Source organism: Dryobates pubescens, chromosome Z (genome assembly GCF_014839835.1).
Source record: "Dryobates pubescens isolate bDryPub1 chromosome Z, bDryPub1.pri, whole genome shotgun sequence".
In the NCBI taxonomy this organism is placed as follows: domain Eukaryota; kingdom Metazoa; phylum Chordata; class Aves; order Piciformes; family Picidae; genus Dryobates; species Dryobates pubescens.
Window position 1 is genome coordinate 136,257,704 of NC_071657.1, and position 17,659 is coordinate 136,275,362.

The window sequence follows — 17,659 nt, forward strand, 5'->3', positions numbered from 1 at the left end:
ATCTGCTCCATGCCAAAGCAGCAGCACCCTTCCTGCACAGACCCAACATCTGCTCCAGGCCAAAGCAGCAGCACCCTTCCTGCACAGACCCAACATCTGCTCCATGCCAAGGCAGCAGCACCCTTCCTGCACAGACCCAACATCTGCTCCAGGCCAAAGCAGCAGCACCCTTCCTGCACAGACCCAACATCTGCTCCACGCCAAAGCAGCAGCACCCTTCCTGCACAGACCCAACATCTGCTCCAGGCCAAAGCAGCAGCACCCTTCCTGCACAGACCCAACATCTGCTCCAGGCCAAAGCAGCAGCACCCTTCCTGCACAGACCCAACATCTGCTCCACACCAAAACAGCAGCACCCTTCCTGCACAGACCCAACATCTGCTCCATGCCAAAGCAGCAGCACCCTTCCTCCACAGACCCAACATCTCCATGCTAAAGCAGCAGCACCCTTCCTTCACAGACCCAACATCTGCTCCATGCCAAAGCAGCAGCACCCTTCCTCCACAGACCCAACATCTCCATGCCAAAGCAGCAGCACCCTTCCTGCACAGACCCAACATCTGCTCCATGCCAAAGCAGCAGCACCCTTCCTGCACAGACCCAACATCTGCTCCACACCAAAGCAGCAGCACCCTTCCTCCACAGACCCAACATCTCCATGCCAAAGCAGCAGCACCCTTCCTGCACAGACCCAACATCTGCTCCATGCCAAAGCAGCAGCACCCTTCCTGCACAGACCCAACATCTGCTCCATGCCAAAGCAGCAGCACCCTTCCTGCACAGACCCAACATCTGCTCCATGCCAAAGCAGCAGCACCCTTCCTCCACAGACCCAACATCTGCTCCATGCCAAAGCAGCAGCACCCTTCCTCCACAGACCCAACATCTCCATGCTAAAGCAGCAGCACCCTTCCTCCACAGACCCAACATCTCCATGCTAAAGCAGCAGCACCCTTCCTCCACAGACCCAAACTGTCTTGGGGGGGTGAAGGGTGTGGTAATGAAATTCCTTTCCACTTCTCTCTCCCTCTTCTCCCTCTCTCTGTATTTTTTCCTTCTCTCTCTCCCCTCTCCTGTTCCATCCACTTCATTCTGTTAACAGCCTCGAGGGCTGTTGATATTTCGGCCTCGTTTGTGCCTCTAATTTCACACCATGGGAGCAGCCAAAAGAACTGACTCTCTTTCCCTCTCTGGATGGAGACAGGTTCCCCAAAACTTAAGGCCCCACTTCTCAACCTACCCATCACAGAGACATCATATTCCACCAGCAGAGTCGCCTCCTGGCCGCACTGTTTCAGAATGCTCATGGCTTCGGCGTGGGTCGTCCCGAGCAGTCGGATCCCATCGACGCTCAGCAGCCTGTCCCCGGGTTTGATGGTGCCCTCTCTGAAGGGAGATTAAAAGGAATGATCTTTGATGAGAGAGGATAAATTGGTTTGGAGATAATACCATTTGAATGCAAAGCAACTCCCTTGCCCCCTCTCTGACACCCATCCCTCTTGCCTTAACACTTAACATTTGCGGTGAGAGTGAGAGCGTTCGGAGGGCGCAGCGGAAAGGAAATGGCTTTAATTGGAAAGTCAGTGACTGGAAAACAGCTTAACCCACAGCTGAAACAATCAAGTCACGTTGAACTGAAGCTCAGTATAGTTTCTGCTTCAACATATGCTTGCTTTCTGTCTTGTCCACACAACTCACAGAATCCATAGAATTGTCAGGGTTGGAAGGGACCGCAAGCATCATCCGGTTCCACCCCCATGGCCATGGGCAGGGACACCTCACACCACAGCAGGTTGCTCACAGCCACATCCAGCCTGGCTGCAAACACCTCCAGGGATGAGGCTTCCACCACCTCCCTGGGCAACCTGTGCCAGGCTCTCACCACCCTCATGGGGAAGAACTTCCTAACATCTAATCTAAATCTCCCCTCCTTTAGCTTTGTTCTGTTCCCCCCAGTCCTATCACTCCCTGACACCCTCAAAAGTCTCTCCCCAGCTTTCTTGGAGCCCCCTTCAGATACTGGAAGGCCACAATAAGCTCTCCTTGCAGCCTTCTCTTCTCCTAACTGAACAACCCCAATTCCCTCAGGCTGTCCTCATAGCAGAGCAGCTCCAGCCCCCTGATCATCCTCATGGCCCTTCTGTGGACACCTTCCAGCACCTCCAGATCCTGCCTGTACTAGGGGCTCCAGAACTGGACCCAGTGCTCCAGGTGGGGTCTCACCAGAGTGGAGAAGAGGGGAGAATCACCTCCCTCAACCTGCTGGCTCTGCTCCTCTTGAGGCAGCCAAGGTTACAACTGGCTTTCTGGGCCGCAAGTGCACACTGGTGGCTCATATTGAACTCGTCTTTCATAGGCACACAAACACCTCCTCTTTCAGTATTTTCTCAAACCAAGTACTTAGTGTAAACACATGGGTGCAGAAACAGCCTGCAAAGCATGAATGCCCATTCCCTGATTTGTTTCAAAACCATCCCTTCCTTGGATCATTCCATTTGTCTTTATTTCCTGTGTAAAAATAAGTTGGCTGGAAGGGAACAGTCCCCCAGGTGTCTTACCTAACATTTTCAGAATCAGAGAATTGTCAGGGTTGGAAGGGACCTCAAGGATCAGCCAGTTCCAACCCCCCTGCCATGGGCAGGGACACCTCACACTGCAGCAGGTTGCTCACAGCCACGTCCAGCCTGGCCTTCAAAACCTCCAGGGATGAGGCTTCCACCACCTCCCTGGGCAACCTGTGCCAGTCTCTCACCACCCTCATGGGGAACAACTTCTTCCTAACATCCAATCTCAATCTACCCACTTCTAGTTTTGCTCCATTCCCCCCAGTCCTATCCCTCCCTGACACCCTCAAAAGTCTCTCCCCAGCTTTCTTGTAGCCCCTTTCAGATACTGGAAGTATCTTAAGATATTTCAGTCATTTGTTCTAATTATTTTAGGTTGAAAGTCTTCAATGGAAATGTCTTGAAATATGAAACACTCTAAATTAAACTTCACACCACCACCCCCCCCCCACCGCGATGTGCTGAGCCTCTGTGGTTGTCTATTGTTGTCATTATTATTACAGTTCAACGCACAAACCACGCATGCCAAAGGCACAGGTTTCAGTGTCTGTACTTTGCTCCAAATCCTAGCTTCTGCCCTAGACAATTCACCTCTGTCCATTTCCCTTTCCTCTGCACCCCAGAGGAAGATGACTTGTACCTGTCAGCAGGCCCTCCAGGCCGAACACATGTTATTACAACAGGACGAGATTTATTTCTGTCGTCGTGTGCTCCACCTAGAAAGACAGAAGGCAGAGAGAACAAACCTTCCTGTCATGGGGTTTTATGAAAGCTCATCTTCAAAAGGCAAGCCACAATCCTGCAGCTTGCACAGGTACACAGGTACACAAGATTAAAAAATGGGTATTAGAGGTTGGAAGGAACCCCTGGAGATCTGCCAGGCCAACCGCCCTGCCAGAGCAGGACCATAGAATCCAGCACAGGTCACACAGGAACACATCCAGACAGGGCTGGAAAGGCTCCAGGGAAGGAGACTCCACAAACTCTCTGGGCAGCCTGTGATCTGTCACCCTTATAGTAAGGAAGTTCTTCCTCATCTTGGAGTGGAACTTGCTGTGCTGGAGTTTACATACATTGCCTCTTGTCCTATCAGAGGGTGCAAGTGAGCAGAGGCTAACCCCCAGCCCTCATCTATTTATAGGCATTGATCAGATCCCCTCTCAGTCTTCTCCTCTGCAGACTAAACAGCCCCAGGGCTCTCAGCCTCTCCTCCCCAGGCAGTGCTGCAGTCCCTTCAGCATCCTTGCAGCCCTCCCTTGGACTCTCTCCAGCAGATCCCTGTCCCTCTTGAACTGGATGCAATATTCCAGGTGGAGCCTCACCAGGGCAGAGTAGAGGGGGATAAGAACCTCCCTGGATCTGCTGGCCACACTCCTCTCAATGCACCCCAGGATCCCATTGGCCTTTTTGGCTCCCAGGGCACATTGCTGTCCCATGCAGAACTTGTTGTCCACCAGGTCCTTCTCCACAGGGCTGCTCTCCAGCAGATCGCCTCCCAGCCTGTACTGCTGCAGTCAGTGGTGAAGACATCAATATGAATCTCCACCGAATTTCCTCTGAAGTCAAATCGACCTCTGCCGTGCTACAGATGATTCTTCATAACATATTTCTACAGAGTGATTCTTAATATATGTAAATCCTTTTCTTAGAACCTCTACTCTGCAAATCTGGTCTCAGTATGAACACTTACTGTCCTGCAGTGTTGCAGAGAGAGAGAAGCAGCCATGCTTCGGGTACACTCAGAATAACAAGTGGCCACTGAGGGATTTACATATCAGAGAAATACATAAAGGTTCCCCCTGACTAAACAAATAATCAGTCCTTGGGTTGTGTTATTTAACAGCTGCATGTTTCCTTCTATCAGTGAAAATCTTTCTGCTGTGCAGTTCAGCCTGTCAGTGCAATTAATCTCATACCTAATTTAGACCAACACTAGAAGTGGATCTTTTTTCTTCCTTTAAGAACTACAAATACTCCTGTGGATTTCAGTGGAGGTGGAATCTGGTCTTAGGTGAAATCAAGCTTGTCACTTTAGCCTGGTTCCTGACTGCAAAGGCTGAAAGTGAAATTATTACCCTTGGACACTAAAGAAAAATAATGATAAGGTTTATATGATTCAGTGGCTTGCTAATGGGGATATAGAGTAGAGGCAGAAACAGTTCTTCCTCTTCTGTCACTTCTGCTTACAGCTTCTCACCCCTTGGATCCCTCCAAGGGGGGGTCTGAGGAGTTTCTGTGTTGTTTATAAATTGTGTGGGTATATATATATATATTTATATATATATATTTAGGCTGGAGGTGAGGAGAAAGTTCTTCACCAAGAGAGTCATTTGTTATTGGAATGTGCTGCCCGGGGAGGTGGTGGAGTCACCGTCCCTGGAGGTGTTCCAGGGGGGACTGGATGTGGCACTTGGTGCCATGGTCTAGTCATGAGGTGTTGGGTGACAGGTTGGACTTGATGGTTTTTGAGGTCTCTTCCAGCCTTGGTGATACTGTGATACTGTGATATATATATGTGAGTGTGTGTGTGAATGTATATATATAGATATATGTATGAATGTGTAATATATATATATATATTACATATGTTGTATATTTTCATACAATCATAGAACCAACCAGGTTGCAAAAGACCTCAAGGATCATCAAGTCCAACATATTAACTAACACCTCATGACATCTAAACCATGGTTCCAAGTGCCACATCCAAGCCTTTTTTGAACACCTCCAGAGACAGGGACTCCACCACCTCCCTGGGCAGCACATTCCAATGGCCAAGCTCTCTGTCTGGGAAGAACTTTCTCCTCATCTCCAGCCTAAACCTCCCCTGGCACAGCTTGAGACTGTGTCCTCTTGTTCTGGTGCTGCTTGCCTGGGAGAAGAGACCAACCCCCACCTGGCTACAACCTCCCTTCAGGGAGTTGTAGAGAGCAAGAAGGTCTCCCCTGAGCCTCCTCTTCTGCAGGCTAAGCAACCCCAGCTCCCTCAGCCTCTCCTCACAGGGCTGTGCTCCAGACCCCTCCCCAGCCTCATTGCCCTTCTCTGAACACGTCCAAGTGTCTCAATGTCCTTCTTAAATTGAGGAGCCCAGAATGGGACACATTTTGCACACATTCATTGCATTTCCTGTTTCTAGATGTTAGTTTGCTTGCAGATATAGCTTCTTTTGCTTCTGAGCTAGTCTGGCAATTTATTTTGGGGGGCAATTCTCCAAATTCATACTGGAGGGTGATTCCTAAAGCCACCACACAGGCTCATGGCATGATTGATTGCTTACTGTTCTTCCAGGAAAAAAAAGATATAAAAGAAATTATAATGTTTCAAAAAGGCAGCACAGGAACATATGGGAAAAAGTAAGACAAATATCAGAGGCTTTTGCAAACTGTAGGCCATAAATCTTGCAATGATTTCGTAGTGGCATGAGAACATTCTGCTGTGTTTGGCTGGTTTAGAACATACAGAGAGCTCGAAGTGAATGCTGACTTACCTCTTATTACAAAACCAAAAGTGTTCCCCTCCTTATGCAGAGTAACTTCCACAGTTCTAAAGATGAGACCTGACCCCTGTACAGCTGAAAGAGAGGAAAAAGTTCAAATGCTGTTGTTGTTAGATTATTATTATTATTATTGCCTTTATTATTATTGCTTTTATTACTCTTATTATTATTGCTGCTGCTGTTGTTGTTCTTGTTATTATCATAGAATCATAGAATCAATAAGGTTGGAGAAGACCTCAGAGATCATCAAGTCCAGTTTCTGTGTTGTTTCTAAGTTGTATGAGGATCTTGAAGGTCTCTTCCAGTCTCTTCCCTTCCCTTCCCTTCCCTTCCCTTCCCTTCCCTTCCCTTCCCTTCCCTTCCCTTCCCTTCCCTTCCCTTCCCTTCCCTTCCCTTCCCTTCCCTTCCCTTCCCTTCCCTTCCCTTCCCTTCCATTCCATATGTAAGAATGTGTATATATGTGTTTGTATATATATATTACATATGTTGTATAATTCCATAGAATCATAGAATCAACCAGGTTGGAAAAGACCTTTGAGATCATCTTTCTTTACCATGGGATGGTTACCATTTCTCCTAATTGTGGCCTTCCAGTATCTGAAGAGGGCTACAAGAAAGCTGGGGAGGGACTTTTGAGGGTGTCAGGGAGTGATAGGACTGAGGGGAATGGATCCAAGCTAGAGGAGGGGAGATTCAGATTGGATGTTATGAAGTTCTTCCCCATGAGGGTGGTGAGAGCCTGGCACAGGTTGCCCAGGGAGGTGGTGGAAGCCTCATCCCTGGAGGTGTTTGCAGCCAGGCTGGATGTGGCTGTGAGCAACCTGCTGTAGTGTGAGGTGTCCCTGCTCATGTCAGGGCGGTCGGAACTGGGTGATGCTTGAGGTCCCTTCCAACCCTGACAATTCTATGATTCTATGACTCTCCACTCTACCTCCCTTTTCTTCCTTTCTCTGCTCTGTTTGCTCTATCCTCTCTCCCTTTAATAAATAGTTTCATCTTGATATATGACCTTGCTTGTGTCTGAATTTCACTCATGGGAACGTTCATAAAAGATCAGAGTCTCTTTCCCAGCCTTCGGATTAAGACAAACAGTCAGCTTAAAGACCTGTAATTAAATCTAACTCATCCCTTCAAAACTAAAGATCACCAACCATGCCCATCTCACTGCTGGCATGTCCATAACTCTGCCTAGGCTTCCACTGGCTCTGCTATTATTACTTACAGACTGGAGGCAGCTCATACTCCACTTCTAACACAACCCTCTCGCCCACGTTCTTGAGCAGGCTGATGATCTCGTCGTGGCGAAACTTAGTCAGGTTGATTCCATTCACAGACTTGATGTAGTCACCCACATCCAGCTGGTCACTCCTAGGACAAAATACAGAACACTGAGTACAGAATTAACCAGGTTGGAAAAGACCTTGGAGATCATCCAGTCCAACCTATCACCCATCTAATCAACTCAACCGTGGCGCCAAGTGCCTCACCCAGTCTCTTCTTAAACACCTCCAGGGATGGTGACTCCACCACCTCCCTGGGCAGCACATTCCAACGGCCAATCTCTCTTGCTGGGAAGAACTTCTTCCTAACACCCAGCCTAAACCTCCCCTGGTGCAGCTTGGGACTTTGTGCTCTTGTTCTGGTGCTGGTTGCCTGGGAAAAGAGACCAACCCCCACCTGGCTACAACCTCCCCTCAGGTAGATAGAATAGAATAGAATAGAATAGAATAGAATAGAATAGAATAGAATAGAACAGAACAGAACAGAACAGAACAGAACAGAATGCTGCCTAGCACAGTGGTGCACATGCAAAGTTTTGTTGTCATCTTGCTTTCCTGTTCTTTTTTTCCCTACACATCATATAGAGTAGACTAGACTAGAATAGACTAGACTAGAATAGAATAGACCAGACCAGGTTGGAAGAGACCTTTGAGATCATCACGTCCAACCTATCATCCAACACTATGTAATCAACTAAACCATGGCACCAAGCACCCCATCAAGTCCCCTCCTAAACACCTCCTAAATGCAGAGAGCAAGAAGGTCTCCCCTGAGCCTCCTCTTCTCCAGGCTAAGCAACCCCAACTCCCTCAGCCTCTCCTCACAGGGCTGTGCTCCAGACGTCTCCCCAGCCGTCGCTGGGGGTGTTTAGGGCAAGGCTTGACAGGATGCTTGGGTGCAGGGTTTAGTGGATTGGGTGGTGTTGGATGATAGGTTGGACATGATGATCTCTAAGGTCTCTTCCAGCCTGGTTTATTCTATTCTATTCTATTTGTGCTCTTGTTCTGGTGCTGGTTGCCTGGGAGAAGAGACCAACCCCCACCTGGCTACAACCTCCCTTTAGGTAGATAGAATAGAATAGAATAGAATAGAATAGAACAGTACAGAACAGAATAGAACAGAATGCTGCCTAGCACAGTGGTGCACATGCAAAGTTTTGTTGTCATCTTGCTTTCCTGTTCTTTTTTTCCCTACACATCATATAGAGTAGACTAGACTAGAATAGACTAGACTAGAATAGAATAGACCAGACCAGGTTGGAAGAGACCTTTGAGATCATCACGTCCAACCTATCATCCAACACTATGTAATCAACTAAACCATGGCACCAAGCACCCCATCAAGTCCCCTCCTAAACACCTCCTAGTTGTAGAGAGCAACAAGGTGTCCCTTGAGCCTCCTCTTCTCCAGGCTAAGCAACCCCAGCTCCCTCAGCCTCTCCCTCTAGGGCTTGTGCTCCAAACCCCTCCCCAGCTTTGTTGTCCTTCTCTGGACACATTCCAACGTTCCAGATGCACCCAGTAAGGTATTTGCCAGTGAGGTTTGTGATGCAGTAGGTGTTTCTGGAGCAGCCACACTTTGTGGCTTGTAGCAAACACTGTCTGGCTTGAGAGGTGGTTACCTGGCAGCGATTCCTCCCTGGCGCAGGTTAGACACTCTTGGTTTCCCATCTTTGTCGATCCCACCTGAGACTGTGAGCCCTAGGGTGGTGCCTTCTTTTTTCATTAATTCCACTATGGTGGAGCCCTTGAATTCCTCTGTTGGAAAGAAAATGAGCAGTGTTATTAAAATGTGGAGTGGGGAGCACACAGATGTTGCCTGTCTGAAATGCCATCTCCTTCCCCAGGAATTCGTTGGGTATGTGGATAAGAAATAAGGTGGCACAGCTGGAGGCTCTTGATGGCACCACTCACAGGTTCTGCCTGCAAGGTTCTGCATATGGATAACCCTGAGACATATACAATCCTAGAGTTGTTAGGATTACTGTTCTTATACTGCTATATATTACATGTTTATTCATCTGCAGTCCTTCAACAGTGTTGTCACAGACGAATCCCACTGGAGTTACAGAAATCAGAGAATCATGGAATTGGCAGGGCTGGAAGGGACCTCAAGGAGCATCCAGTTCCAACCCTCTTGCCATGGGCAGGGACACCTCACACTACAGCAGGTTGCTCACAGCCACATCCAGCCTGGCTGCAAACACCTCCAGGCAGGAGGCTTCCACCACCTCCCTGGGCAACCTGTGCCAGTGTCTCACCACCCTCATGGGGAAGAACTTCTTCCTAACATCCAATCTGAATCTACCCATTTCTAGTTTTGCTCCATTCCCCCCAGTCCAATCACTCCCTGACACCCTCAAAAGTCCCTCACCAGCTTTCTTGTAGCCCTCTTCAGATACTGGAAGGCCACAATTAGGTCTCCTCAGAGACCTAACCTTCAGTAAAAGGTGATTAAAACCTGCACTGGGGTGCTGGTACCCTACACAGAACCAATAAATACAAGCTCTAGCAACACCTACAAATAAAGGCACATTTTTATAAGCTATCACAGTATCAGAGAACATCAGAGGTTGGAAGGGACTTCAGGAGATCACCCAGTCCAACCCCCCTGCCAAAGCAGCATCACCCAGGGCAGTCCACACAGGAATGCAACCAGGTGGGGTTGGAAAGCCTCCAGAGAAGGAGACTCCACAACCTCTCTGGGCAGCCTGCTCCAGGGCTCTGTCACCCTCACTGGAAAGAAGTTCCTCCTCATCTTGGGGTGAAATCTTCTATGTTCAAGCTTGAACCTGTTGTTTCTTATTACTCTGCACAACTGAAAAGAGCTTGACCCCCTCCACTTGACCCCCACCCCTCAGCTATTGATAGACATTGATCAGCTCCCCTCTCAGCCTTCTCTTCTCCAGACTCAACAGCCCCAGGGCTCAGTCTCTCTTCCCAGGGGAGATGCTCAAGTCCCCTAAGCAACCTCATGGCTCTCATTTGGACTCTCTCCAATGTATTCTAATTCTCTGGTTTCTGGCTCTGAACCCTATGTTACAGAAAATAGTTCAACCAATTAACTAAACAGAAGGGTAAAACACACAGTGAGAGAATGGTACAAGAAAAGTTTATAGACTCAGACTCGCTTTGAGGCCACCAGCAGCTATCAGCATTAGTCTAAAACAACCTCTGTGACATCTCTGCAGAACAGGTTTAAAGGTAGGGAAGTGTTTCATAGCCATAGCTGTATACAAAGTTTCCCTCACAGCCTTTCCTGCAGTTTGCCCATTTAGCATTCTTGGAAAGTGCCAGGCTAAGCTCACAGACCTTCACAAATGCAGGTCAACTGCAACAGAAAGCCTCAGGCTCTTGAAAAGGGATGTCCTTCTTGCATATGGCTGCATATGATCTGGCAATCTACATATGCACGGCTCCAGCAGGGCTGCAACTGTTTGGAAAGCCACAGGGCAATCATACTTCATGTCCAGTGTTTCCAGTCAGAGAAGACCAGAGAAGAGCAGCCAGGCAGAAAGAGACCTGGGGAGACTGGTTGATAGTAGGCTGAACATGAGCCAGCAGTATGCCCAGGTGGCCAAGAAGGTCAATGGTATCCTGGCCTGTATCAGGAACAGTGTGGCCAGCAGGAGCAGGGAGGTCATTCTGCCCCTGGACTCAGCACTGGTCAGGCCACACCTTGAGTCCTGTGTCCAGTTCTGGGCTCCTCAATTTAAGAAGGACAAGCAGGGAGGTCATTCTGCCCCTGTACACTGCACTGCTTAGGCCGCAACTTGAGTCCTGTGTCCAGTTCTGGGCCCCTCAGTTTAGGAAGGAGGTTGACTTGCTGGAAGGTGTCCAGAGAAGAGCAACAAAGTTGGTGAGGGGTTTGGAACATAAGCCCTATGAGGAGAGGCTGAGGGAGCTGGGGTTGCTTAGCCTGGAGAAGGGGAGGCTCAGGGGTGACCTTATTACTCTCTACAACTCCCTGAAGGGAGGTTGTAGCCAGGTGGGGGTTGGTCTCTTCTCCCAGGCAACCAGCCCCAGAACAAGAAGACACAGTCTCAAGCTGTGCCAGGGGAGGTTTAGGCTGGATGTTAGGAAGAAATTCTTCCCAGAAAGAGAGACTGGCCACTGGAATGTGCTGCCCAGGGAGGTGGTGGAATCACCATCCCTGGAGGTGTTTAGGAGGAGACTTGATGGGGTGCTTGGTGCCATGGCTTAGTTATCAGATGGTGTTGGATGATAGGTTGGACATGATGATCTCAAAGGTCTCTTCCAACCTGGTTAATTCTAATCTATTCTATTCTAATAAAGCCACCAGCTGTGGAAATATTCTGGGAAAATGCATGAAGCCCTAAAGATTAACCCAGAAAACTATGACATGCTGAAAGGATCATCTATCTCTCTGATCATTTCTGTATGACTGAAAAGATGACTTAATGCATCTTGACCTCAGGATGAAGATCAACTGCTCTGCATAAGAATTGTCAGACCTGAGCAGCACAGAGGTAAAGATGACAGGCAGAGGAAAATGTGCAGCCTCCAGCCTTGGTGGAGAATTCTGTAAACCTTTGCAGTCTAACAGAGCTAACTGCTGAATCTTTTGCAGACAATAGCAATATTCCCTGTTCCTCTTGAACTGGGGAGCCCAGCACTGGATGCAATATTCCAGGTGGGGCCTGACTAGGGCAGAGCAGAGGGGGAGGAGAACCTCCCTGGATCTGCTGGATACACTCTGAATGCACCCCAGGATCCCTTTGGCCTTCCTGGCCCCCAGGCACATTGCTGTCCCATGCAGAACTTGTTGTCCCCCAGCACTCCCAGGTCCTTCTCCACCGGGCTGCTCTCCAGCAGATCACCTCCTAAGCTGTCCTGCTGCAGTTTATTCTTCCTTCCCAGATGCAGGACTCTGCACTTATCCTTGTTGAACCTCATTTGGTTCCTCTCTGCCCAGCTCTCTGTCTGTCCAGGTCTTGCTGAATGGCCACACAGCCTTCAGTCCTAGCAGCCAAGCCTCCCAGTTTGGTATTGTCAGGACATGTTTTGCTCTTTTATATAGGTTCTGAGTTAGCAATCCAGTACTGGGCAATACTCTGCTGTCTGAAGTGAGAGGTGGAACACATGATCCAAGCAGTGTTTTAAGTTACCTAATGATTAGGCAGTTCCTTTCAACTACTGGCATGGAAAATATTCACAGAATCATAGAATTATTGAGGCTGGAAAAGACCTCTGAGGTCATCAAGACCAGCCTGTGACCTACCACCACCACATCAGCTAAACCCTGCCACCAAGAGCCACATGCAAGCTTTTCTTAAAGCCCTCCAGTGATGGCAACTCCATTACCTTCCTGATGATGAGGTTTGTTCATGTCTCACCATCTACTCTGACAAGTTTGTGTGTGCCTCTGCCAACAGAATGGGGATCTCTAAGCACTCTTCCTCAGTAGGCAGAAGGGAAAGGTGCACTAGCAGTGTGAGGGAGTGGTGGTGTGAGATGCTCACTGCTGACAGATAAGGTCATCTAGAAGTATGCAACAGCTTAATGAGGTTTGTCCCTCTGAGAGATTGCATTGCTTTTGCTGTGCATGATCACAGCAGGAAGAAATTAAACTACCTAAGCTGGTTTTGCCCATAGGAGACTTATTCCTGGAAGTGCTCTGAACCAGGCTCATTTGATACTCCAGTCTCTCTGTTTTTCATCTTTGCTTCCCTCAATCACACAGGATTACTTTTCTTATAATGCTATATATTACATGTTTACTCATCTGCATTGCTTTATATTACATGTTTACTCATCTGCATTGCTTCAACACCATTATTACAGACTAATCCCACTGGAGCTACAGAAATCATGGAATCATAGAATTTGTCAGGGTTGGAAGGGACCTCAAAGATCATCTAGTTCCAACCCCCCTGCCATGGGCAGGGACACCTCGCACTACAGCGGGTAGCCTAGAGCCACATCCAGACTGGTCTTAAAAGCCTTGTCCAGGATTGAGGCTGGAGAGATCCTCTCTTGCCCCTAAGAGGGGCAAAAGAATGACACTGGTCACACAAATGGACTGCAAAAGTGATGGCAAGTTTAAATGGAAAAGCAATTAGTGTTTTACAGAAAGCTACAAGCACCGTGACAAAGGAATCCCAAAGCTTGCAGAGTCCCCTACAGCACACCCAAAGGCCTCCCAGCACTTCCCTTCTCCCCACCTGAAGGTACACCCAAAACCCCCAGGGCTCTTTCTTCCCCCCTTGCCCCCCACTAGGCTGGTCTCAGGCTGGCCAGGTCTGAGACTTCCCTCCCCGCTTCACCTCCTGGCATTAAGCCTAGCCAGGCCTAAGAGGCATTGAAAAACTCCTCCAGCATGACCCCAGAGGGAGCATCTCCCACAGGAGCAGCAAGGAAAGGAAGAGGAAGAATCACAGAATCACAGACTTGTCAGGGCTGGAAGGGACCTCAAGCATCAGCCAGTTCCAAGCCCCCTGCCACAGGCAAGGACACCTCACACTACAGCAGGACTTTGCAGATGGATTTATAGGGTGCAGGATTTATGGGTAGAAATAGGCTGTTTCCTGTGTCTACCTTACTGGGTTGGACACTCAGAACAGTGGAGGTGTAACTTATGTGGCAGTAACAGGAGGCACCCAGCCTAAACTGCCACAAACCTCCAGGGATGAGGCTTCCACCACCTCCCTGGGCAACCTGTGCCAGTCTCTCACCACCCTCATGGGGAACAACTTCTTCCTAACATCCAATCTGAATCTCCCCATTTCTAGTTTTGCTCCATTCCCCCCAGTCCTATCACTCCCTGACACCCTCAAAAGTCCCTCCCCAGCTTTCCTGTAGCCCCCTGCAGATACTGGAAGGCCACAATTAGGTCTCCTCAGAGCCTTCTCTTCTCCAGACTGAACAGCCCCAACTCCCTCAGTCTGTACTCATTGCAGAGCAGCTCCAGCCCTCTGCTCATCCTCATGGCCCTTCTCTGGACACCATCCAGCACCTCTAGATCCTTCCTGTAACAGAGGTTCCAGAACTGGACCCAGGTGGGATCTCAGCAGAGCCCACCAAATGCCCAATATCAAAGCACCATCTCCAATCCAACAAGCAATTGCATCTGTACATTCTCCTCCCTGACAAATGGAAAGTCAGTGTCTGCTCTCTAGTTAACCTAAAGCCATGCTGCTCTTTGTGGTTTAAAGATCAAACTACTTCTTGTGTCACCTCACTCACAGAATCACAGAATCAACCAGTTTGGAAGAGACCTCCAAGATCATTCAGTGCAACCTATCACCCAGCCCTATCCAATCAACTAAACCATGGCACCAAGTGCCTCATCCAGGCTTTTCTTGAACACCTCCAGTGATGGTGACTCCAACACCTCCCTGGGCAGCACATTCCAAAGGCCAATCACTCTCTCTGTAAAGAACTTCTTCCTAATGTCCAGCCTGAACCTCCCCTGGCATCATTCATTACTCATCCCAGCCAGCAGCAAGTAGTAAACTGAACATAGAAAGGGAGCTTGAGAAATGTCTCCTTACTCTGTAACACCACTCCTGCAGCAAAACTCTGATATGAACCAAATGAGTCATGCCAAAATGAAACTATGTAAAGAAAAGGTGGTTCCAAGTCTGAAGAAAGTAGTCCAAATCCATCCCATTTTACACTTCAGTTGGAGAAATGCACATGAGAGCTTCTTCCCCTCCCACCATCAGCAACTCAGCAGCACTCAGTGAAATGCAGCTCACACTGGGTCTTGTCTTGGCCTGGGGGTGGTTTCAGGTCTGCCTGGGGATGGTTTCAGGTCTGCCTGGGATCTCCCTCCAGGGGAGGTTTAGGCTGGAGGTTAGGAGGAAGTTCTCTACAGAGAGAGTGATTGCCCACTGGAATGGGCTGCCTGAGGAGGTGGTGGGGTCGCCGTCTCTGGGGGTGTTCAGGGCGAGGCTTGACAGGATGCTTGGTGCCATGGGTTAGTTGATTAGGTGGTGTTGGATGATAGGTTGGACATGATGATCTTGAAGGTCTCTTCCAACCTGGTCTATTCTATTCTATTCTATTCTTTCATCTCTTCCCCCTGCAGCAGGGCCAATGCTGCCTATCTGTGCTGTACCAGTTGCCTACAGATTTGGTGGCAACCAGCAACAGAACAAGAGGACACAGTCTCAAGCTGTGCCAGGGGCAGTGGAGGTGGAGTCAGTGTCCCTGGAGGTGTTCCAAAAAGGAGTGTATGTGGCACTTGAAGCCATGGTGTAGTTGTCATGAGATGCTGGGTGATAGGTTGGATTTGATGATCTCTGAGATCTTTTCTAACCTTATTGATTCTATGATTCTACTTCCAGTATGGGGCTCAGGGATCTTGCTGAACACTGGACACAGGCTCAGCAAGCGAAGTGCAAACATGAATACTTGTACACACATGCAGACATAAGATGGAAAAAAAGGTTCTGCTGGGGTGCATTAAGAAGTGTGTCCAGCAGATCCAGGGAGGTTCTTTTCCACCTCAGCTCTGCCCTGGTGAGACCTCTCCTGGAATAGTGAATCCAGTTCTGGGCTCCCCAGTTCAAGAGGGACAGGAATATCATAACAGATAGCAGGAAAATAACATTGACTTTTCCTTTTTGGGAAAATATTTTCCACCTGTGTTTAAAACAGGATCACAGAATCACAGAATCACCAAGGTTGGAAGAGACCTCAAAGATCATCAAGTCCAACCTGTCACCACAGACCTCATGACTAAATCATGGCACCAAGTGCCACATCCAATATACTGGAGGAGTCCAAGGGAGGGCTACAAGGATGATGAAGGGACTGCAGCACTGCCTGGTGAGGAGAGGTTGAGAGACCTGGGGCTGTTTAGTCTGGAGAAGAGAAGACTGAGAGGGGATCTGATCAATGTCTATCAATATGTGAGTGCTGGGGATCAAGAGGGAGGAGACAGGCTCTGCTCAGTTGAACCCTATGATAGGACAAGGGGCAGTGGAGCCCCTTCAGCACAGAAGGTTCCACCTCAACATGAGAAGGAACCTTTTCACTGTGAGGGTCACAGAGGATTGGAACAGGCTCCTCCAAGAGGTTGTGGAGACTTTCCAGCCCCATCTGGATGCATTGCTGTGTGACCTGTGCTAGATTCTATGGTCCTGCTCTGGCAGGGGGGGTGGACTTGATGAGCTTTTGAGGTCCCTTCCAGCCCCTCACATTCTGTGATTCTGTGAGACCTTTGAAAATCTCTGAAAAAGCCTCAAATCTACAATGAGGTGAAGTGCTTGCACCCTCCACCTAGTAAATTGGTTTGTACAGTGCAGCTGGCACAGGGCATAAGTGGAGCTTAATCTAAAAGTAAAAAATACTTGCTGCTATTGATCATTTCCTACCAAAAGACACATATAATCAATAAGCAAGTAATTGGTAAGTCTGCTGAAAAGAGAGTCAATGCTGTCTTTGGATGGATTTTCCCTGTAGGTCAGCAGAAAATCTGCAGAGGAAACGTTTTGCTTTACATTCTAGTAGGCATCTCATGGCTTAATAAGAACTCATATAAAGCCAATTCTTAAGGAACAGATAGCAGTCTGTAATACTGGAGACAACCAGCACCAGGACAAGAGGACACAGTCTCAAGCTGTGCCAGGGGAGGTTTAGGCTGGAGGTGAGGAGAAAGTTCTTCCCAGAAAGAGAGATTGGCCATTGGAATGGGCTGCCCAGGGAGGTGGTGGAGTCACCATCACTGGAGGTGTTCAAAAAAGGCTTGGATGTGGCACTTGGAGCCATGGTTTAGTTGTGAGGAGATGTTAGGTATCAGGTAGTAGGTTGGACTCGCTGATCTCTGAGGTCTTTTCCCACCTTATTGATTCTATGATTCTATTCTATGATTCTGTGAAATTCCAGTCTACCCAGTGTTTCAAGTCCTGTGAGCAGGTGTGTTTCTCTAGGTGTCACAAAAGGGATGTCAGGAGATAATGAAGATGATGCTCCTTGTTACCCTTTTAATGACTGGCAGTCACTAACTACTATAACACCAAACAAAACCACAGTGGTGAAGAGATCCTGAAGATGTGAAGATGACCTTCATCTACACTGAGCCATCTCCTTCAGCTTGTGGAGGGACAATCCTCAAACCAGAATCACAGAAACATTCAGGTTGGAAAAGAGCCTCAGGATCACCAAGGCCAACCCAGAACCCTACTCTGCAAGGCTCACCCCTAAACCAGAGCCCCTAGCACCGTATCCAAACCACCTGCAAACACAAATGACCACAAACAGCCTTTAAGCCAGTCCTATTTCAGAACCCAGCAATACCCACAGAAGAAAACACACTGGTCTGAGGTCCATCAGAGCACACCCATGAGGCA

At 48.5% G+C, this 17,659-nt stretch overlaps 1 protein-coding gene across 1 annotated transcript in view; it reads right to left on the reverse strand.

The window, feature by feature from the left end:
- The window catches only part of GRIP1 (glutamate receptor interacting protein 1), a 310,348-nt gene that overhangs the window by 99,267 nt on the left and 193,422 nt on the right, over positions 1-17,659 (reverse strand). Inside the window, exons 3-7 of the mRNA XM_009904966.2 lie at positions 8,963-9,098; positions 7,283-7,428; positions 6,052-6,135; positions 3,205-3,280; positions 1,241-1,386 (exon numbers count right to left, since the gene is read on the reverse strand). Of these exons, the coding sequence (XP_009903268.2) occupies positions 1,241-1,386; positions 3,205-3,280; positions 6,052-6,135; positions 7,283-7,428; positions 8,963-9,098 (588 nt within the window). The remainder of the gene's footprint in view (positions 1-1,240; positions 1,387-3,204; positions 3,281-6,051; positions 6,136-7,282; positions 7,429-8,962; positions 9,099-17,659) is intronic.